At 41.7% G+C, this 17,790-nt stretch overlaps 1 protein-coding gene across 1 annotated transcript in view; it reads left to right on the top strand.

Moving 5' to 3' along the window:
* LOC147035691 (extracellular calcium-sensing receptor-like) overlaps positions 1 to 16,275 on the top strand; it is a 30,087-nt gene extending 13,812 nt beyond the window's left edge. The window contains exons 4-7 of the mRNA XM_085869115.1: positions 2,624 to 3,648; positions 14,465 to 14,588; positions 15,036 to 15,404; positions 15,806 to 16,275. Of these exons, the coding sequence (XP_085725241.1) occupies positions 2,624 to 3,648; positions 14,465 to 14,588; positions 15,036 to 15,404; positions 15,806 to 16,275 (1,988 nt within the window). The remainder of the gene's footprint in view (positions 1 to 2,623; positions 3,649 to 14,464; positions 14,589 to 15,035; positions 15,405 to 15,805) is intronic.
* Positions 16,276 to 17,790: the final 1,515 nt, after the last annotated feature.

Raw genomic sequence — 17,790 nt, 5'->3', positions numbered from 1 at the left:
TCCCTCACCCCTCTCACCCTCTTCCTCTTCCTCCCTTTTTTCTCCTCCCCCCTTTATTATTACCATCAGCAAAGTGACAGGTGGTATTTGCTACATTAAAATAAAATAAAGATTTTCAAAGTTGGAGAAAAAAATGATTCCAGGAGTTTCCCACCGTTGATGCAGCATCTTTTACACCACCTTATTTAACAGTTTACATGTTTTATGTGTGCCTGTTTGTGTCCTTTATGATATTGTTAAAACAGTAAGTTTCATGTTTGCAATGATTTTAAATTTTGTTTCACTGCGACAGGCAGAGTTTTAATTTTTTTTATCTCGCTCATCTCTGCAGACGTGTGATCGGTTCAAATCCAGAGGCAAAGTACTGTTAAACTAAACATTTATTTTTCGATTCATGTTCCCATCCGTGTTCAAAATATAACATTCAATTGAAATTAAGTTGTTCCTCGATCATAAGCTGACATTTGTAGACAGAAACAGACAGACAAAGTGAACCAATTGCTTCACCCTCTTTTCACTTTGTGCACACAGTGTAATAAACAATGAAGATCTGGATAGCATAAGTTGTCTCTCAGCTTGTCAGTATATCACTTGAGGGAGTCTATGATCCCTCCAAGTAAACAAATGTACCTTTTCATTCGAAGATTAACAAAAACTTGAAAGATACAGTGGTCTCCGAAAGTATTCCCTCCACCAATAAAGTCACATTTAGATGAATTATTAATTCGGCAAAACACTTTTTTCCCAAATGAACTTTTTATTCATACCTGGAGAGATCAAAGTAATAACTTATAGTTGAAGGATGTTACATGTTAAAAAACAATACACGCAAAAAACATGTGCAAATCAAAATTCACTGGTTTAATAAGTATTCAGCCCCTTTGTTCAGTACTTCCTGGAAGCACCTTTTGCAGCAATGACTGCTATGAGTCTTTGTGGGTAGATCTCGAACAGTTTTGCACAGTGAGATGATGAAATCTTTTCCCATTCTTCACATGAACATTTCTGTATTTCTGCCAAGTTTGATGGGGGTCGTCGATGGACTGCAAATCTTCTACTTTCGCCATAAATGTTAAATTGGGTTCAAGTAAGGACTTTGACTGGGCCACTCAAGAATGTTTATTTTCTTCTTATTCAGCCACTCCAGTGTGACTTTAGTTTCGTGATTTGGATCATTGTCCTGCTGAAATGTGAATCTCCTACCCAGTTTCAGATTCATGGCTGACTCAAGCAGATTTTCATCAAGGATTCTTTTGTACTTTGCACCATCCATTGTTCCTTCTATGCTGACAAGCTTGTCAATCACTGCTGATGAAAACAGCCCCATAACATTATGCTGCCACCAACATGCTTGGCAGTGGAGATGCCGTTGACTGGGTGATTTGCAGTGCTAGGCTTGCACCAGATGCAACACTTTTGAATTTCAACCAAAAAGTTCAATTTTTGTCTCGTCTGACCACAAATCATTTTTCCACATGCCTGCAGTATCATTAAGATGCTTTTCCACAAACTAAGTACGAGCTTTTAGATGCGTTTTTTTTCAGCAATGGCTTCTTTCATGGAGGCCAGCTTTGTGAAGGGAGCGGGATATTGTTGATTTAAGAACACTTACCACCATCTCGGACATAGAGCCTTGTATATCTTTCAAAATTATTGCTGGATTTACAGTGACATCCCAAACCAGTTTCCTGCTTGCTCGGCTGATGAGTTTGCATGGGCTATGTGATCTGGATAGAATGTGTGTGGTTACGTTGTCCACTTCTTAATGTTGGGTTTCATCGAACTCAAAGGGATAATGAGTGACTTTGAAAGCTTCCAATAATCCTCTCCTGCATGGTGCTTCTCCACCACCTTATGTCTGACTTCTTGGGAAAGCTCCTTGATCTTAATGTTTGTGTTGTTGGTTGACCAAGTGAGTTGCACTTTGAAACTCAGATAGGTGGGGGAGATTAATTATTGAGTTAAACTGTTGATTACGTTCAGGTGAAACCTATTACACTTATTTTGTAACCTTTCAAATAAATAATTTGCTCCTGAAGTGATTTAGGGATAATTAGGCAAAGAGGTTGAATACTTATGCAACTAAGAATTATCTGATTTTCTCTGTTAATCGAATTCATTCACATTCTAACCGATTTTTTTTAGCTTTATCATTTTGGAGTAGTTTGAGAAGTCTCTATATGTTATGTTTGATTTGAAAGCATCATGACATAAGTTCAGGTGGCATCAAAATGTATAAATTTCGGAGGAGGGGGTATACTTTTGCATGCCACTTCAAAGTGACTATTTCGTTCAGTTGACTGTGATGTATGAAACACCCTGTATGATCCTCTGTTAAACGAGCCCCATCTTGTAGATATTATCTTGAGGTTTGTACTTTTAACTGCAAAAGTACTTATAGACAGTATTGTCACAAACACATTGAGGATTAATCGCCATGATATTGGTTAATGATGGCATATCCTAAAATAGTGAGGTATTGGTGAAAGCGATGTTTTAAGGTGTAAATACAAAGGGGATATGTTTGATTTGTTGTTCTCATTATACATGTTAAAACATTGGAAAAAGATTTCTGGATTGTTGGGAGAAAAAATGTTCTTCACTTTCTCCTCTTGGTTTCCAGGCAAGACTGTAGCAGAGTCAAAAGCGAAGGTTACTCTGTTGTACACAACCCACCTGGATATGGTGCCTTTTATTGAGGAGCTTTTACTTCACAATGTTACTGAAAGAACATGGATAGCAAGCACTGCTTGGTCAGTGTCTCGGATGGTGGGGACACGCCATTTTGCTGACATTCTGCAGGGCAGCATAGGCTTTGCAATCCGGAGAGGATTCATCCCAGGTTTGCAAGATTTCTTGTTGAGCCTTAAGCCATTGGTTGGAACACAACTTTGTTCCAACAACCAGGTGTATCTCGATCAGGCACAAAGAGATGCGTGTCACAATGAAAGGCGATGGGCTTCATCAACGAGCAAGCCACATGGTTTCAACATTAATTTTTATACTCATCTGTTATTTCAAGCCAAATATGAAAAACTACAAAATATGACTGAAACAAAAAATGAATATTTTGAAGAACCAATTGGCAAGTCGATAATCCAGAAAAATGACTTATTTGGTGTCCATTTGCAAAAAGGACGGCAAGACTCAGCAAGTGGGGACAATTTGCTGTGTGGAGAACACCTGACTCCAAAACAAGGTAGCATCCTGGAAAAGCAAAGAATTTTGCTTCTGTCAAATCATCAGAATGCCACTCAAAACAAAAATGGAGAAAGCATCTTAAAAATACATCTTTTAGGAAAAACCGTTGACAAATATTCAGGAAGGCAAACGTTGTTCGTCAATTCGAATGAACGAGAACGAAACTCTCAACAGGATATATTGAATAATTATTTGTTAGAGTTGTGGGAAGTGACATTTGGATGCAAATGGAAGCTTGAAAGCAATCGGCCGTGCAGTGGTCATGAAAGCCTCAACAACATGTACTCTCCCTTTACCGACGTATCCCAGTTACGTCATGCGTACAACACCTACGTGGCTGTGTACACCGTGGCGCATGCCCTGAACGACCTCCAGAACTGTGTACCGAGCAGAGGACCATTCGAGAATCGCTCATGTACTGGAATTACGAATTTTGAGCATTGGCAGGTGAGAACCTTACTAGAAATGTTGATAGAAATTGTCTGTCTATTTCAAGTGCAGATTGTAATGTGCAAGCATGCTGCGTTGTTGTATCATGTACACGAATGAAGAGTAGGAGATCGAAAGTCAGTTACGTGTCCACTGTTTTGTGATTTAATATGACACAGTGGTAACAACCACCATGCTGTATGAACTGCATTTAAAAACAAGCTAGCTTTTCCAAACTGGAATTGTCTGTACAAAGGTTAGTCTCATATGAGAGCAGGGAGACAAGGATAATATGCAAATGTACATGAAGCTCTTGGTTGGTCACAAGTACAAGGGAATGACACCAGGTGTGCCGGAAGCATTTTCAGGATTGAGGGGTGGGTGAGGGGTGTTTGAGGCACAAAATATTTTTTTAAACCTTGGAATAGAACATTTTTCATTGGAAAAAGGTTGCCTTTTTGCCAAAAAAGATGCTTTTTCGTGTGTACAGGTGCTTCCCCCTCCCCCCAAAACGGTCATTTTTCAGCATGAAAATAGCACTCATTCTATTATTAAAAAAAAAGACTTTACCATGTACGTATAAAGAATGCCTTTCTCTGTTTCAGCTACTTCTTTGAGAATATATTTTCCTTTTCATCACTCTCTCTCTCCTTCTTCTCTCCTACCCCCCCCCCCCACACACACACACACACACACACACACACACACACACACACACACACACACACACACACACACACACCCACTCCCCTTCCTATCTTTTTCACTTTTTTTTGGGGGGGGAGTCATTTCAGGGACACAAAAAAACATTCCACCCCACACACACACACACAATATTTTTAGATGGGCACTTGCCCCCACCCCCTTTCCTCGCACTTCCATCACCCTTGATTGACCCTTACCTGTTTTAAGAAATACATGTGTTGTCGACCGAATTGACAGAGGTGCTAATACTTTGTACTGCATGAGTGATTTCTCTTTATTAATCTTTGTATTTTGATTCATGTTTGTTTGATGAACTCTTCCCACCAGCCAAACCTGTTGTAGACTAATACCAGTTCTTTCACAATTTTTGTAGCTATTACACTGATGCTGTACATGGAGGACTTCGAAGAGTTGACAAGTAGGTCAAGGAATTGAAGGGGGGAGCGTCCTGCCAGCCCATTTGATGAAGTAACAGGAAAAGATTGTAATTGTTGGTCAGGGAGGGAGGCACGACTCGTCGTGAGAGTGGTGATTGTTGGCAGGAATAAACTAAGGAGTGGAGTTGGACTTGGGGGTTCACCTGGGTGGAAAAGTTACAATGAGGTAGCATTTTTAGACACACACACACACACACCAGCATATATGAACGTGCTATTTGAAATTTCATTTATATTATGCTTTTCTGCCCCTGTTCGGGCCTCTTCCATCTCGCTGAGTATGTGAAAAGTTTGACAGACAACCTAATCCAATTTTCATTCCAAAATGAAGACAGCAAGCTGGAAAAGGAATCCCCAACCTACCAAGCAAAAAATTTCCAAAGACAGGTGCAAGCACATGTCACACGTGAAACTAAAACGGGAACAAATATAGTCCCAATGATTGAAAAAAAAATACAAAAGAAAAATATAAAATGAAATATCAACAGATACACACCGACAACTGGGAATAAGACAAAAAGAACAGTAAGGTACAAAAAAAGTTGGACAGATTGGGGAAAGGCAAATAAGGATCACTGCAATGGCTAGGAAGAGGTCAGCTCAATTTGTATGGATAACGAATCATTATAAATTCCCAAGACCAAGGACACTTCACCAGTTGATTTAAGAAAATGGCAGGACTGAGCCAATCAGACAAATATAGGTTCTGCAAGGTCAAACCAGGAAGCACGAGTCACCTCTTATCAGGATGTCAAAAACTCGTGTCAGAACAGCTGAACACCCAAAGGCACAAAAAGGTATGCAGAGTAATCCCCTGGCACATCTGCAAAAGTCTCAATATCCCAGTTCCAGAAAACTCATGGAAACGTGAACCAAAAGTGATCATTGAAAAGAAGTAATGCTCACATATAACCATATCATCCCACCATGTGTGAACATACAAAACAAAGCATTGCAACTGGATATAGTACTGAGGTACAAAAAAGGAAAGAAGGAATTGCTAATTGAGGTATCGGTACTCAGCGATTTTGGCCTAAGCAATGCAGAAATCAAGAGAATGACCAAATTGCTGGATCTCAATAATGACGTAAAAAAAAACCTGGAAGCTGAAGAGTGCTGAAATTGTACTGGTGATTGAAGGTACAATGGGAATTATAAAAAAAGAACTTTACAGACATCTTAAAAAAAACATCCCTGGGAATATTACTGCAAACAAACTGCAATTGGAAGCTCTCCGGGGCTCGGCGATGATCCTCAAAAGATTCCTCAGAACAGAACTTTGAGAACAAGAAAACTTCACAAATTGGTCCATGAATCATGATCCCTTACTGAACCCGAGGTCGATTACTTTGAGACATGTGAGGACTCCATTCCATCTTCTGAAACTCGCATATGGAGATAACAGCTAACAACAACAACAAAAACAACACACACACACGACCTTCGTAGACCCCCATATGAAAATAACAACCAACGACACACACACACACAGAACCATTTTTGTGCAATGTGAAATTTCATTTAAATTCTACTCGTCTGCCTCTCTTTGTTCCTGGTCCATCCTTCCCGTTGAACATGGAGAGTCCATTCTTAGATTATCACCCAGTGGAACCTGATTCTGGAATGCCAGTGGTGATGACACACCCAGGATGTTCACTTTTAGCTGAACACTTGTAAAAGAGCTGAGTGAGAGCCAAAGCATTCTGTAATTTCACTAGACATTGGTACTAACTGCAGCAGTTCAATTATAACCACATATCCAAAGCAATATACCATTGTCTTGCAATGTAAAATAATGCACGTGAAGTGAAGTTCTCTATCTTCTTCTTTTTTGTATACTTTTCCAGTTACTGTTTTATCTGAAAAAGGTGCGATTTGTAAACAGTCTTGGTAAGGTCGTACACTTCGATGAAAATGGAGATCCACCTGCATTTTATGACCTCATAAACTGGCAAAAGATTAGCAGTGGTGACATAAACTTCCAGGTTGTTGGATCGTATGACTCTTCGTCTGCACCAGAAGAGCAGTTTCAAATCGATGAGAAAACGATTGTCTGGAACACTGAAGACAGCAAGGCAAATAATCTTCGACATATAAAGTTCATGTTTCTGTTAATATGGCATTACATTAACTTTTAAAACACAAATCCGAGGCTTGTCGATGAATAAATACCATAAATACTAAATGTCATAGTTGGTTTGCCTGTTATATTGTTAATAAAATCTGAAAAAAAAAATTATATCTAATATTTGAATGCTTGGTTTTTCTTCTTGATTAGTCATAATCTGTAAATTTTGAAGAATCATGAATCTTTAACAATTGTTTAAGATTCAAGATATAATGGAAAATTGCTTATAATTATTATGGTGATAGTGATAATGCTGAAGGTATTAATTAGCACACAGCTCTGGACAATCAAGGATGAAGCTGAGTCTGCATGCCTATCACTTCACCATCACCGACAGGTCGGTGGTCTCTATGTCTTCATCCGCCTTCTTTCTGGTCTTGCACCCTGCACACTCTACGTAATTTGGTCTCTCTCAGATATCTGCAGGATGCACTGCAAATGAAACTCCCTAATTCCAAAACCACTGCTCACCTCCACTCATTTGTTTCTCTTTTTATTTCCCACCTGTGGAATCAACTTCCACACTCTCTTCAACCTCATTCTTCCCTCCAGTTCTTCAAGACAGCTGTCCAGCCACATCTCAAATCATCTGTTCACCACCATCCCCATCCAAAACAATGATCTTTTTTTACACCCATTAAACTACCCTGCACCCTTCCCAAACTTTTGCTACTGTATCCATCTTGTCTACCACTTGCATTCTCCCCTACCCCTCATCATCATCTGCATTTCTTGTTTGTCCATTTCTATCTATTTTCCTCCTCCCCCTGATGTTGGCATTTCACCCCACTACTGCTGTTCCTTTTGTTATGTTGTGTCCTGATCGGTTCTGTGTTCTTACTCTTCCATGAGCCTTGACTATGTATACAAAAAATAGGACCACTGGACCTGTCGCTTATCTGGGCCTCGGCCAAATATTATAAGCCAAATTTGGGAGCATTCTGACTGGTGGGTGTGGAGAGGAAGGTTTTTGAAGGAATTTAAGTGATTTTCCCAAACATTCACCATGTCTGCATTTTGACATACTTCTGGTCACAGTGATCAGCATGACCTCTGCAATTTAATATCACGACCCTGTCTTAATGTTGAAACCAAAATTAGGGAGCATTCTGACTCGTGGGTTTGGGGGAAGAAATTAAAAAAAAAAATTAATGCGATTTTCCCAGAAGTTGACAAAGTTGGCCATTTTGACACAATTCCAATCACATGATAGGCATGATTTCCACAATTTAATTAATATCCCTACCCTGGCCTAATGTTGCAACTCAAATATGGTAGCAGTCTGTCTGTTGGGTCTGGAGAAGATTTTTGAAGAAATTTACTAAGTTGGCCATTTTGACATACTGAAAGTCACATGACCGGAATGATCTGAGCAATCCCTGTTACCAGTCGGGAGAGGAATGTTGCTGCCAAAGTTCAGGGGGATTGGCCCAGCGATTTTGCCAGAGAAGTCAAAACAGGAGACAGACAGGTGGACGGTGTGAGATGACAATACCTTATCTTGAATTTAAATTCCAGATAAGCTCAAAACCGTCAAAGTTGAACTCTTCAAAATCCAGGTTTACCGCACAACTCAACCGTCGTTCCAATTTTCTCCCGTATGTGGAACTGGCCTTCGTGAGGTTGTTCAATCCCACTCTTCCCTCCAGGGCATCAATCAGTTGATTAACTGCCACCTCATGTCAACTGTTACCCCGGAGTGATATCGGGTAGTACCTTACCCTCTTCCTGGTCTCTTGGACAGATTTACAGAAGTATAAAGGGAACATGGTCATAAAAGGAACAAAAAATCAGATATTTCTGTTTGTATTTACACCTTAGAACACCACTTTCATTATTTCATGACATGCCATTGTAAAAGACAGATTTACAAGGAATAAAACAATAAATAGGGGTTTAGGGAAAAATTATTTTAAGACACAAACATTGTGAAATGAAATGGCAGGCTATCTAAATGATTGATGCATATTCCTGTTACATTTTATTTTTCATTACACTTGCGATAAAACATGAACAATGGGAAATAACTATCCTAATCAATACATTTTCAGCCCCAACAAGTCATTTCCGCAACAATTGAGATCACAATTTTTTTTAAATAAAATTGCACAAAGGGGAGCACAAAGATTGCGCAAAGATACTTTGTCTTTGTGGGGTGCCACCAAAACTGATCAATCAGATGTTTGAACTAGATCTAGTCCTTAGAGTGCTGTGAGATATGGTGATACCATCTTCGACTTATTTTCAGTTGTTACTTGAGTTTGTCAGGGGTCCCCACACTTTTCAGCACTTGTATGGACTGGATTCTGGGGAGGATGTCAGAGAGATCAAGCTTCAGTGCATCGTTTGGGAAAGTCAAGATATCTGACCTTGATTTCGCAGATGAGGGAGTCATCTTTACAGAGACTCTGGATCTCCTTGTGGTTGCCCTCGAGGTGCTGAATGAGGAATCAGAGGAGGAGAAATTGGGACCATATTCTGTGCAGAGTGCGGGTGCTGCTTAAGCAGTCTCCTTGGCTATTGGGCACAAACCTGGATGGGTCACCACTCTGATACAGTGTACAAGCATGCTGGCACTTATTTTGCCGACCTCGGAAGGATGACAGGCCGAGTTAACCCCACCTGGTATTAATTCCACAGCTGAGCGGGATTTGAAATCAGGACCCTAGGATCCAAATCCTGCCACCCTAACCATTAAACCAACACCAGGCATACGAGGAATCAGAGCTGCTGGAATTATGGCTTTCTTGGGTTAAAACGAAGATCCAGGCTTTCAATGACATCTTGAATGATGCTATCCTGGCTGTACCTGTTTGTAGTGAGGTTGTTGAGGTCAGGGAGTTATTCACTTACCTTGGCAGGGATATTCACGTCTCTGCTGCTTGTGAGCCAGAGGACAATAGACGGCTGGGTCGGGCCTGGGGAGTCATGGATTCACTGGAACATGGGGTGTGGTGCTGTCGGTACCTGTGTGGAAGGACGAAAGTCCTAGTCTTCAGAACCTTGGTGCTTCCAGTCTTGCTCTCTGGATGCGAGACTTGGACTGGACAGGTCATCACTCTGACACAGGACACTCAAATGGCTCAATCATCCCAGCAAGCCGGTACTCATTTTGCCAACCTCAGAAAGGTGACAGGCTGATAAAACCCACCAGTATTAATTTAACAGCAAAGCAGGATTTGGACTCAGGACGTGAGGATCTCAAGCCCACCACCCCAACCATTCAGCCAACACCATGCTATATTGTTGTTGAGGTTTTAATTTTTTTGCATACCTTGTCGAGGTTCATATGAGAGTTAACACACAACACACAGCCAGGTGAGGTGGGGGGGTCATGATACAAGAGGGATGGGAGTGGGAAGGATAAAACAGTGGAGAACAGAGAGATCAGGAGATCTGTGGATAGGAGAGGGATGGGGCGGAGAACACAGGGTATACAAGATGAACATTACAAGGACTTTCAGGAAGGAAAGCAGGGAATTTGAAGGAGGTGGGTTTGGTGTGAATTGACGTGGGTGGAGAAGATCGAGGATTTGGATGGGGGACGATCAGAGGTGGTGGTGTACAGCTGTTTTGAAGACATGGAGGGAAGAATAGGATTGAACAGAGTGAGGGAGTTTATTCCAAAGGTGGGGAAAAAGAGGAATGAAAGAGTGAAGGTGAGCAGTGATTTGTGATTTTCGTAGTTTTACTGAAAGGGGGTTGTTGGCGGATCTTGAGCGCCCTGTGGAAAAGTGGTGGGGACAAATCGCAGACAAAGAAGGGGGGCGAGACTGGAGAGGAGATGGTAGAAGACAGAAAGACCACCGACTTGCCTGTGGTGAGAGAGTGACAGGCCAAAAGGCTCAGCCTCATCGCGGGAGATGCCAATGATCTGAAATGCCTTGGTTTCCATACCGTGAAGCCGAGAAAGATGAGAGGCAGGATCACCAGCCCAGGGGAAAGAGCAGTACTCCATCAGGCTGCAAACAAAAGCTTTGTGTGTGGTCAGGAGCTCTGGTGTGCCGAGGAAGGACTTTGCATGACGGAGGATTCCCAGTCGGCGACTAGCTTTGGAGGCCTGGTTGGAAATGTGGCTTTCCCAGGAAAGATCATGGCAGATATTGAGACCCAGAAGCTTGAAAGAAAGGACATCTTCCAGAGGATTGCTGAAAAAGTTGATGGGGAGGGGGGTTCCAAACGGTCCTTTCAGAGAGACAAAGTGAGAGTGTGAGATTTGTCCGGATTGAAAGACATGTTCCTCGTGTTGGACCAGTTTGTGATTTTATCCAGATCTGCAGTGGGCAAAGAAGCTGATGCTTGCCGGTCTGAGGGATGACAGATGGTACAGCAGAGGGTGGAATCATCAGCGAAGAGATAAAGAGGATTTTCCAGAGAGTCTGAGAGATCATTGATGAAAACCAGAAAAATAACAGGGCCCAGAACACTGCCTTGAGGAACTCTAGCCCAGACAGGAAGAGGGAATGAAAGAACTCCAGTTAGGGCCACATGTTGACTGCGCCAGGAGGGGATGTCTGCGTGCCATGGGTTGAGATGGCCGTGGATACCATAGGAGGAGAGTTTGGTGAGTAGGACAAGGTGCCAGACCATTTCAAACGAACACTATATGTCTGGGGATATGGCTCTGATTCCATGTCCGGCATTGCGGACCTCCATCCATTGTTGGGAGAGCAGAAGGAGCATATCCAGGGTAGAGTGACCTGGTCTGAAACCAAATTGATGATCGGACATCAAGCCATTGGAGAAGAGGAAGGATATAATGTCCGAAGTGCTGATGGGTTCCATAACCTTGCTGATGATTGGGAGAAGCCTGATTGGTCTGTAGTTGCAGGGATCTGTTTTTGCACCTTTTTTATGAAGGGCAGTAATCTTTTCTGATTTCCAAGCAGATGGCAGATGACCTTGAGCAAATGAGAGGGTGAATAGAACAGAGGGAGGGTGAGCAAGAGCAGAGGAGCAGGTTTTTAGGACATGTGGGCTGATGCTGTCTGTAGTGGTTGCAGAGTCTGAGTCGGTGTTTGATAGCAAGCTCTCCACTTTGTCAGAAAAAAGCACGCAGAGTCCAATGCAGTTGTGTTCGACTGGGTATGGTGGGTACATAAAGTGATGGGTTTTGGACACAAGATTTCGATGCAAACACCGAGTTTAGGCATTCAGCCTTTTCACATGCGGTATCAGCAGTGCAGCCATTTGAGGTAAGGGAGGGCATGGAGGGGCACATACACCAGAAATAGATTTTCTCAGATGCCACCAAGATTTGGAAGAGGGAGAGAGGTTTGAGAGAAGAAAGATGATGGCAAATTGGATGAAACGCATCTTCATTGAGCAGCAGAAATTGAAACGGCTTGCTCAGAGACAATTGCATCTTTCGCCTTTTCCTTGTGATAGCAACACTTTCTTGGAGCACATCACTGCTAGAGACCGGGTGTGGTGACTACGAGCCAGAACGGGTCTGCTTCCATAGTATTCAAAGGACCGACTTATCCATGTCAGAAAACCAGCAAATGCCAACTTGCGTTAAGCAGTTTCACATGTTTTTTAATGATAAAATTTGGTTGGTGGATTGCACAAGGTGTAAATAAATGGAAACAACTACCATATGCCTTTTCATAATAATCTCTGTGATCTGCAATGTGAAAAAAAATGCACAAGACTTCTAAATCATGTCATTCTCCTCCACGACAATCTTCAACCACAAGCTAAATGCAATGTCTGTGCTGGTTTGGTAAGTTAGGACTGCGAGTTCCGAGAATGGTAAGTTCGGACTTGTCCGAGATATTCACGAGATGTAATCCACCAAAATTTACCAAGGAGAAGATTTTCATCCAAAGAAGAGGTTAACACAGCCAAATGCTCTGCGGATATCTAAGGATATCTCAGAAGGAGAATATGTGCGCTGGAATCGTGAAGTAGGTTGAGCCTCACTCTTCCACGAGCCTTGCTTTTGCATGCCAAATAATCACCCAACAAAGTAGATTGAACAGGACAGAGAATTGTAAGAATAATGAGATGTGAAAATGGTTTGTCAATTTTTAACTTTCCACAGTGTTAAAGGGGTGACATAACTTTTTGGGATGATCTTCGTGTGTTCAATTTGGATAGGTAAATTAATGTCACATGACATTCATCAGGAAGAAGAGTCTGCAATGAATGGATAGGCAAAGCTAGAAAGTTCCACATTTTCATGGAGTACTTTGTTTTGCGATACATAGTCGTGCCTCGTGGAAGAGATAACACTAGTACACTGAATGGATCAGGAGAAAACAGACAAAAGGAAGAGATGAGATAGGGGGAAAAACACCAACAGTGGAGTGGAAGCCCAAGATAGACTTTTATCAATAATTCCCTAAATCTGGGTTCTTGGCATTGTGAAGACATTGGGACTTTGGTTGAGCAAAGCGAGCAAGGAAGTGAACACCAGGAAACCATTGATTCATTCTCCTGAAAACCAACTTTTCTATTCTGCCAAGGATGCCACTATATGCAGTACGATACCTCACACTTGTGAAAGGCTGGCCGCTCTTGAATCCCTTTTGTCAGACCTGTACAAGATAAGCAGCCAGGCCCACAGTTTTCCAGCTATTTGTTCCCACACATTAACATTCTCATGCTGTCTCCGCACAAGGATTGGCAATCAAAATATCCAATCTCTGGACAGTTACTGAAATGAGGTGCAGTCCCTGAGATGCCTTGGCCAAACTATCTGCCGTAACTCTTCAAGTGAGGATTACATCAAGAAACTGGCATCAAAGGCCAGGCACTGTCTGGGTATTTTTCATAGAGCTTCGGCTTTTGGTGGACACAGAGCCCATCACAGTGTGCAAGCTTTTCACATGGAGCTCCATGTCGTATTGCTTCCCACTCTGGGCTTGTGATCCTGCTTCCCACCTTGCTCTTCTTGAGGCAGTTGAAAACAAGGTCTTCCGCATCATTAGAATCTCAAGGTGGGAGGCAGATTCACAAGGATGATCACTCTCCCAGAGTCTATATAGTAGGTTAGTTGCCTCTATTTTATAAAAAGACATCTGGCCTTGCTCCTCCTGCCTTTTCCTACCTCTGCCCCTTCGAAGCCACACCAGGTCACGCATGTTCCTGTAGAAACCCCCATGTACTCCACCAGCATTAATTTTTCCTCTTATTCTCCCAAATGTGGTTTCATCTCATGTGTCCATTATCATGTCCCCATCACTTCACTCTTCCAAATGTGCTTCCCAGCACTACCTCATGTGTTCACCCATGCATATCCTTGTTCTCTTCTGCATTTTCTGATTTTCATTTCTGTTCATCTCTGGTCCCTTGTTAGTCGTTTTTGTGTTATTCCTCCTTTCATACATGCAGTATGTATGTGGATCCCCTCTTCTTCCCCACTCTAATCCCTTCACTAGTTTATGAACCTGATGCCCTGTGCCGTTGAGCTCTTCCAAGAGCCTAGACCCTTGTAGAAAGAAGAGCAAGTCATATAAATAAGTGGCAACAAATCCAAATTAAATGTTAAAAGTGACTATTTAAATTTGCATATCAATAAAATCCCTGTCCTGACAACGATCCTTGTATGTTTTTCCAGGTTCCCCAGTCTGTGTGCAGTTTACCTTGTGCTGCAGGAAGTCGCAAAGTGAATGTCATTGGGGAGCCTTTCTGCTGCTTTCATTGTGTCCGATGCAACATGGGAGAATTTTCAAACACGAGTGGTAAATAACCAAAGTTAGTTACATTCCGTTTATATTTGACAAGGAAAGTTCTAAATCAAGATTATTTTCAATTTGAACAAAGTGAATCAATTTGTATATGAAATGTCACATGCACTTGAGATTTTTTTTTTATTCCATTTGAAGAGCCTCATTGTCTGTAGAGAAAAATAAAATTGTGAATGTTTAATTGCATGATTATAATTGGTAACAATCGATTTGAGTCCTGTTCAATATTCACCAATTCGAAAGTCCACAAAACAGTAACATTTTACAAATCGGGCTCTTGTGTGTGTCTCAACGTGTTGAATTATGCACAAATGTCAGAGAAAATCCAAAATTAAGATGTTCCTTCCTTGGTTGAAGATATACAAGAAGATAAAAAATATATAAATAAATTATATACATGGAGGACATGAGTTTTCTTTTCATTTATTTTTCCAATTCCAGATTCACAGGAGTGCTTCCGGTGCCCAAAGAACTTCCGGTCTAACGAAGCACGAAATGCCTGTGACCCATTGTTGGAGGAATTCTTGGCATTCTCTGATCCATTAGGTCTAACAACTTTGGCCTTTGCTGTATTGGGCTCTGTCTTATCAACACTCGTCATTTTGCTTCTTTACATGAATGATAGCTTTGAAAGAGAGACAATGGTACTTCTCATTGCCATTATGGCATGTTTTGCGAGCAGTGTGCCTTTCCTTGGAAGGCCCACTCAAAGTGCTTGTCAGGTGCAGGAGCCTTTTGTCTGTATTTGCCTGACAACTGCAGTTGTTGCTGTGTTGCAGATAGCAAACCGTCGAATTTCAGTTTTTCAAGGTACGAAGTCAACGTTCAAACTTAATCGGAAGTTATCACTGATCAGACATCTTTTGTCAATGTCATCAAAACAGTAAATACGACAACATTGTGTCGACCAAGTCATCCTGAAAGTCCCCTCGTGAAATTTAAGGCAATAAATACGGTCATTTGTGAATTTTCTCTCGTTTATCATACAGTAATTAATTCCATTCAATGAGTTGGCAAAATGCCCTTTTTAGTGTCTGACACCTCATTCGCATAAGCCTAGATGTCACACAAATAATAAATAAAGATGATTGAGACTGTATTGGACTTTCAAATTGAGAATTGTTAAATGTTCTTGTTCTCTGAGATATGAAAGTTTTCCGTTTTCATATTCTTATTCTTCTTGTTGCACTTCGTGATGACCTCAATGACAGGTTTCCTTAGCAACAAGGGTGTTTGTAACAAATGTCCACCCTTGATAAGGCAAGCTGCCGTTTTTCTATTCCTGCTTCCTCAGTGGACACTTTGCACAGCTTGGGCTGTTCTTGGATTGGAAAAACCTCACTACAACAATGACGCACAACAACGGCATCTCATCATTGAGTGTGATGGAGCGTCGATGGCATGGGGGGTTTGTGCCCTCATGTACACGGCGCTTCTTGCAGGCATTTGTTTCTACCTGACCACGAGAAAGCCAATGGATTACTCATCTCGCGTACAGAACAAGTACATCTCTTTTAGCATACTTTTTGCTTTCCTTGTGTGCTTAGCATTCGTGCCTGCAAACAGAAGTACGGATGGAAGGTTTTCCACTGCGACTAAAGCTTTTGCAATTATTGTCATTGCTTATGGATTTCTCGTTTGTATATTTGCTCCAAAGTGTTACTCTGTATTAAAAAAATAAACATACAATTAAATACAGCCTGTGTTATATTCTCTGGACACACAGAGCCTCAATTCTGCTGAAGCAGTTTCTTGGTGAAGGTTGCAATCCTGGATGGGTCTCCACTCCGACACAGGAAGTAATTGCAGAAATTGAGAATTTGTTCATGATGTCGGCGATAGCTCACCGACTCTTCACGAAGGACATCCTGAGATCTTTCACATCGACAAACTAATTCCAGCCAATGGAACACCTCGTTTAACATCCATCAAAGGGAATTCACACACATTGATGAATCACCTTACCTGCGAAACACCATGATGGCAGTTAGATGGCTGGGTCGAGATTCAAACCCAGATGAGACAGCTTAGAGGAAAGTGTGCATACATATTTCCCATTCTGCCATTCCTTATTCTGTTTCCATGAAATAACTGCAATACTGACAAATGCAGCAATGTGGAATGCCAGGAACTTCAGGAGAATGCATCGACACTGGAATTTTACATTTTCAAATGAAACATGAATAAGTAAAACATGCAAGACTGGTGTGGTGCCGCAAAAGACATACAGTAATAAGCGCATATAGTGCAGACCTAACCCGATGCAAATACTTAAACAATCTCACTAACTAGCAGGTATCCAGGGAACATCCACGCCATGTAAAATGTGACTTCAAGTCCTCAACTCTCCCCTCTACTCAAACTCCAAGTCATCAACCCCCCCCCCTCCAAAACCACATGTCCTCCACCTCCGCCTACCAGCTCCCAAGTCCTCACCTTCACCTTCCCAACCTTAAGACCTCAATCCCCTCCCCAACACAAAGTCCTCACCCTCACAACCCTAAATCGTCAACCCCCACCCCATGTCAAGCCTTCGAATCCCCTCTCCACCACCATCTCTCCCAACCACAAGTGCTCAACCTCTCTACCCCCACAGAAAGTCCTCACCCCCAGAAGAGACCCAAAAGTAATAATTGTCTTCTTCCTGATCTATTATATGCACATCGTTAAAAGTAAACAATGATGGATGCTTTATTTCAGTTTCAACATATTTTTTCATTCTACTCAGCCAAAGACCTTTATAATAACATGAGTTTGTGGTCCCTGGTCGAGTTGTGAGTGAGAAAATATTCAGAAAATAATAGCAAGGCCCTGTGAAACCTCCATGGTAAAAGTGTTGCTTGAGAGAATACCACAGAGTTCTTTGAGTGGTGTGTAGACAACAGACTGCTGCCTCGATATAAACTGAGGCAGATCTTCACAGGGCCCATGACACCGATCATCTCAAAATCCTTTCAACTGTCGCTTTGGTTGTTTTACAATGAAGGGAAAACTTATAGGGAGGACATGGCGATTGTGAATAAAACAACTCCGAAAATGTCTGAGTTCACATGACAGAATAGGCAGCAACATGGAGACCGCATTATTTTTATGCCAAGTTTAAATTGTGGGTGAAGTTAGGCGAACTATCCAACCAATGGGTGGAATCCAATGTTACACACAGACAAAGAGACAGACGGACGGATGAACAGGAGTA

This window comes from Eptatretus burgeri, chromosome 1, assembly GCF_056783735.1.
Source record: "Eptatretus burgeri isolate ZD-2024b chromosome 1, Ebu_testis_v1, whole genome shotgun sequence".
Classification (NCBI taxonomy): domain Eukaryota; kingdom Metazoa; phylum Chordata; class Myxini; order Myxiniformes; family Myxinidae; genus Eptatretus; species Eptatretus burgeri.
This window is presented reverse-complemented; position numbering and strand designations above follow the sequence as displayed.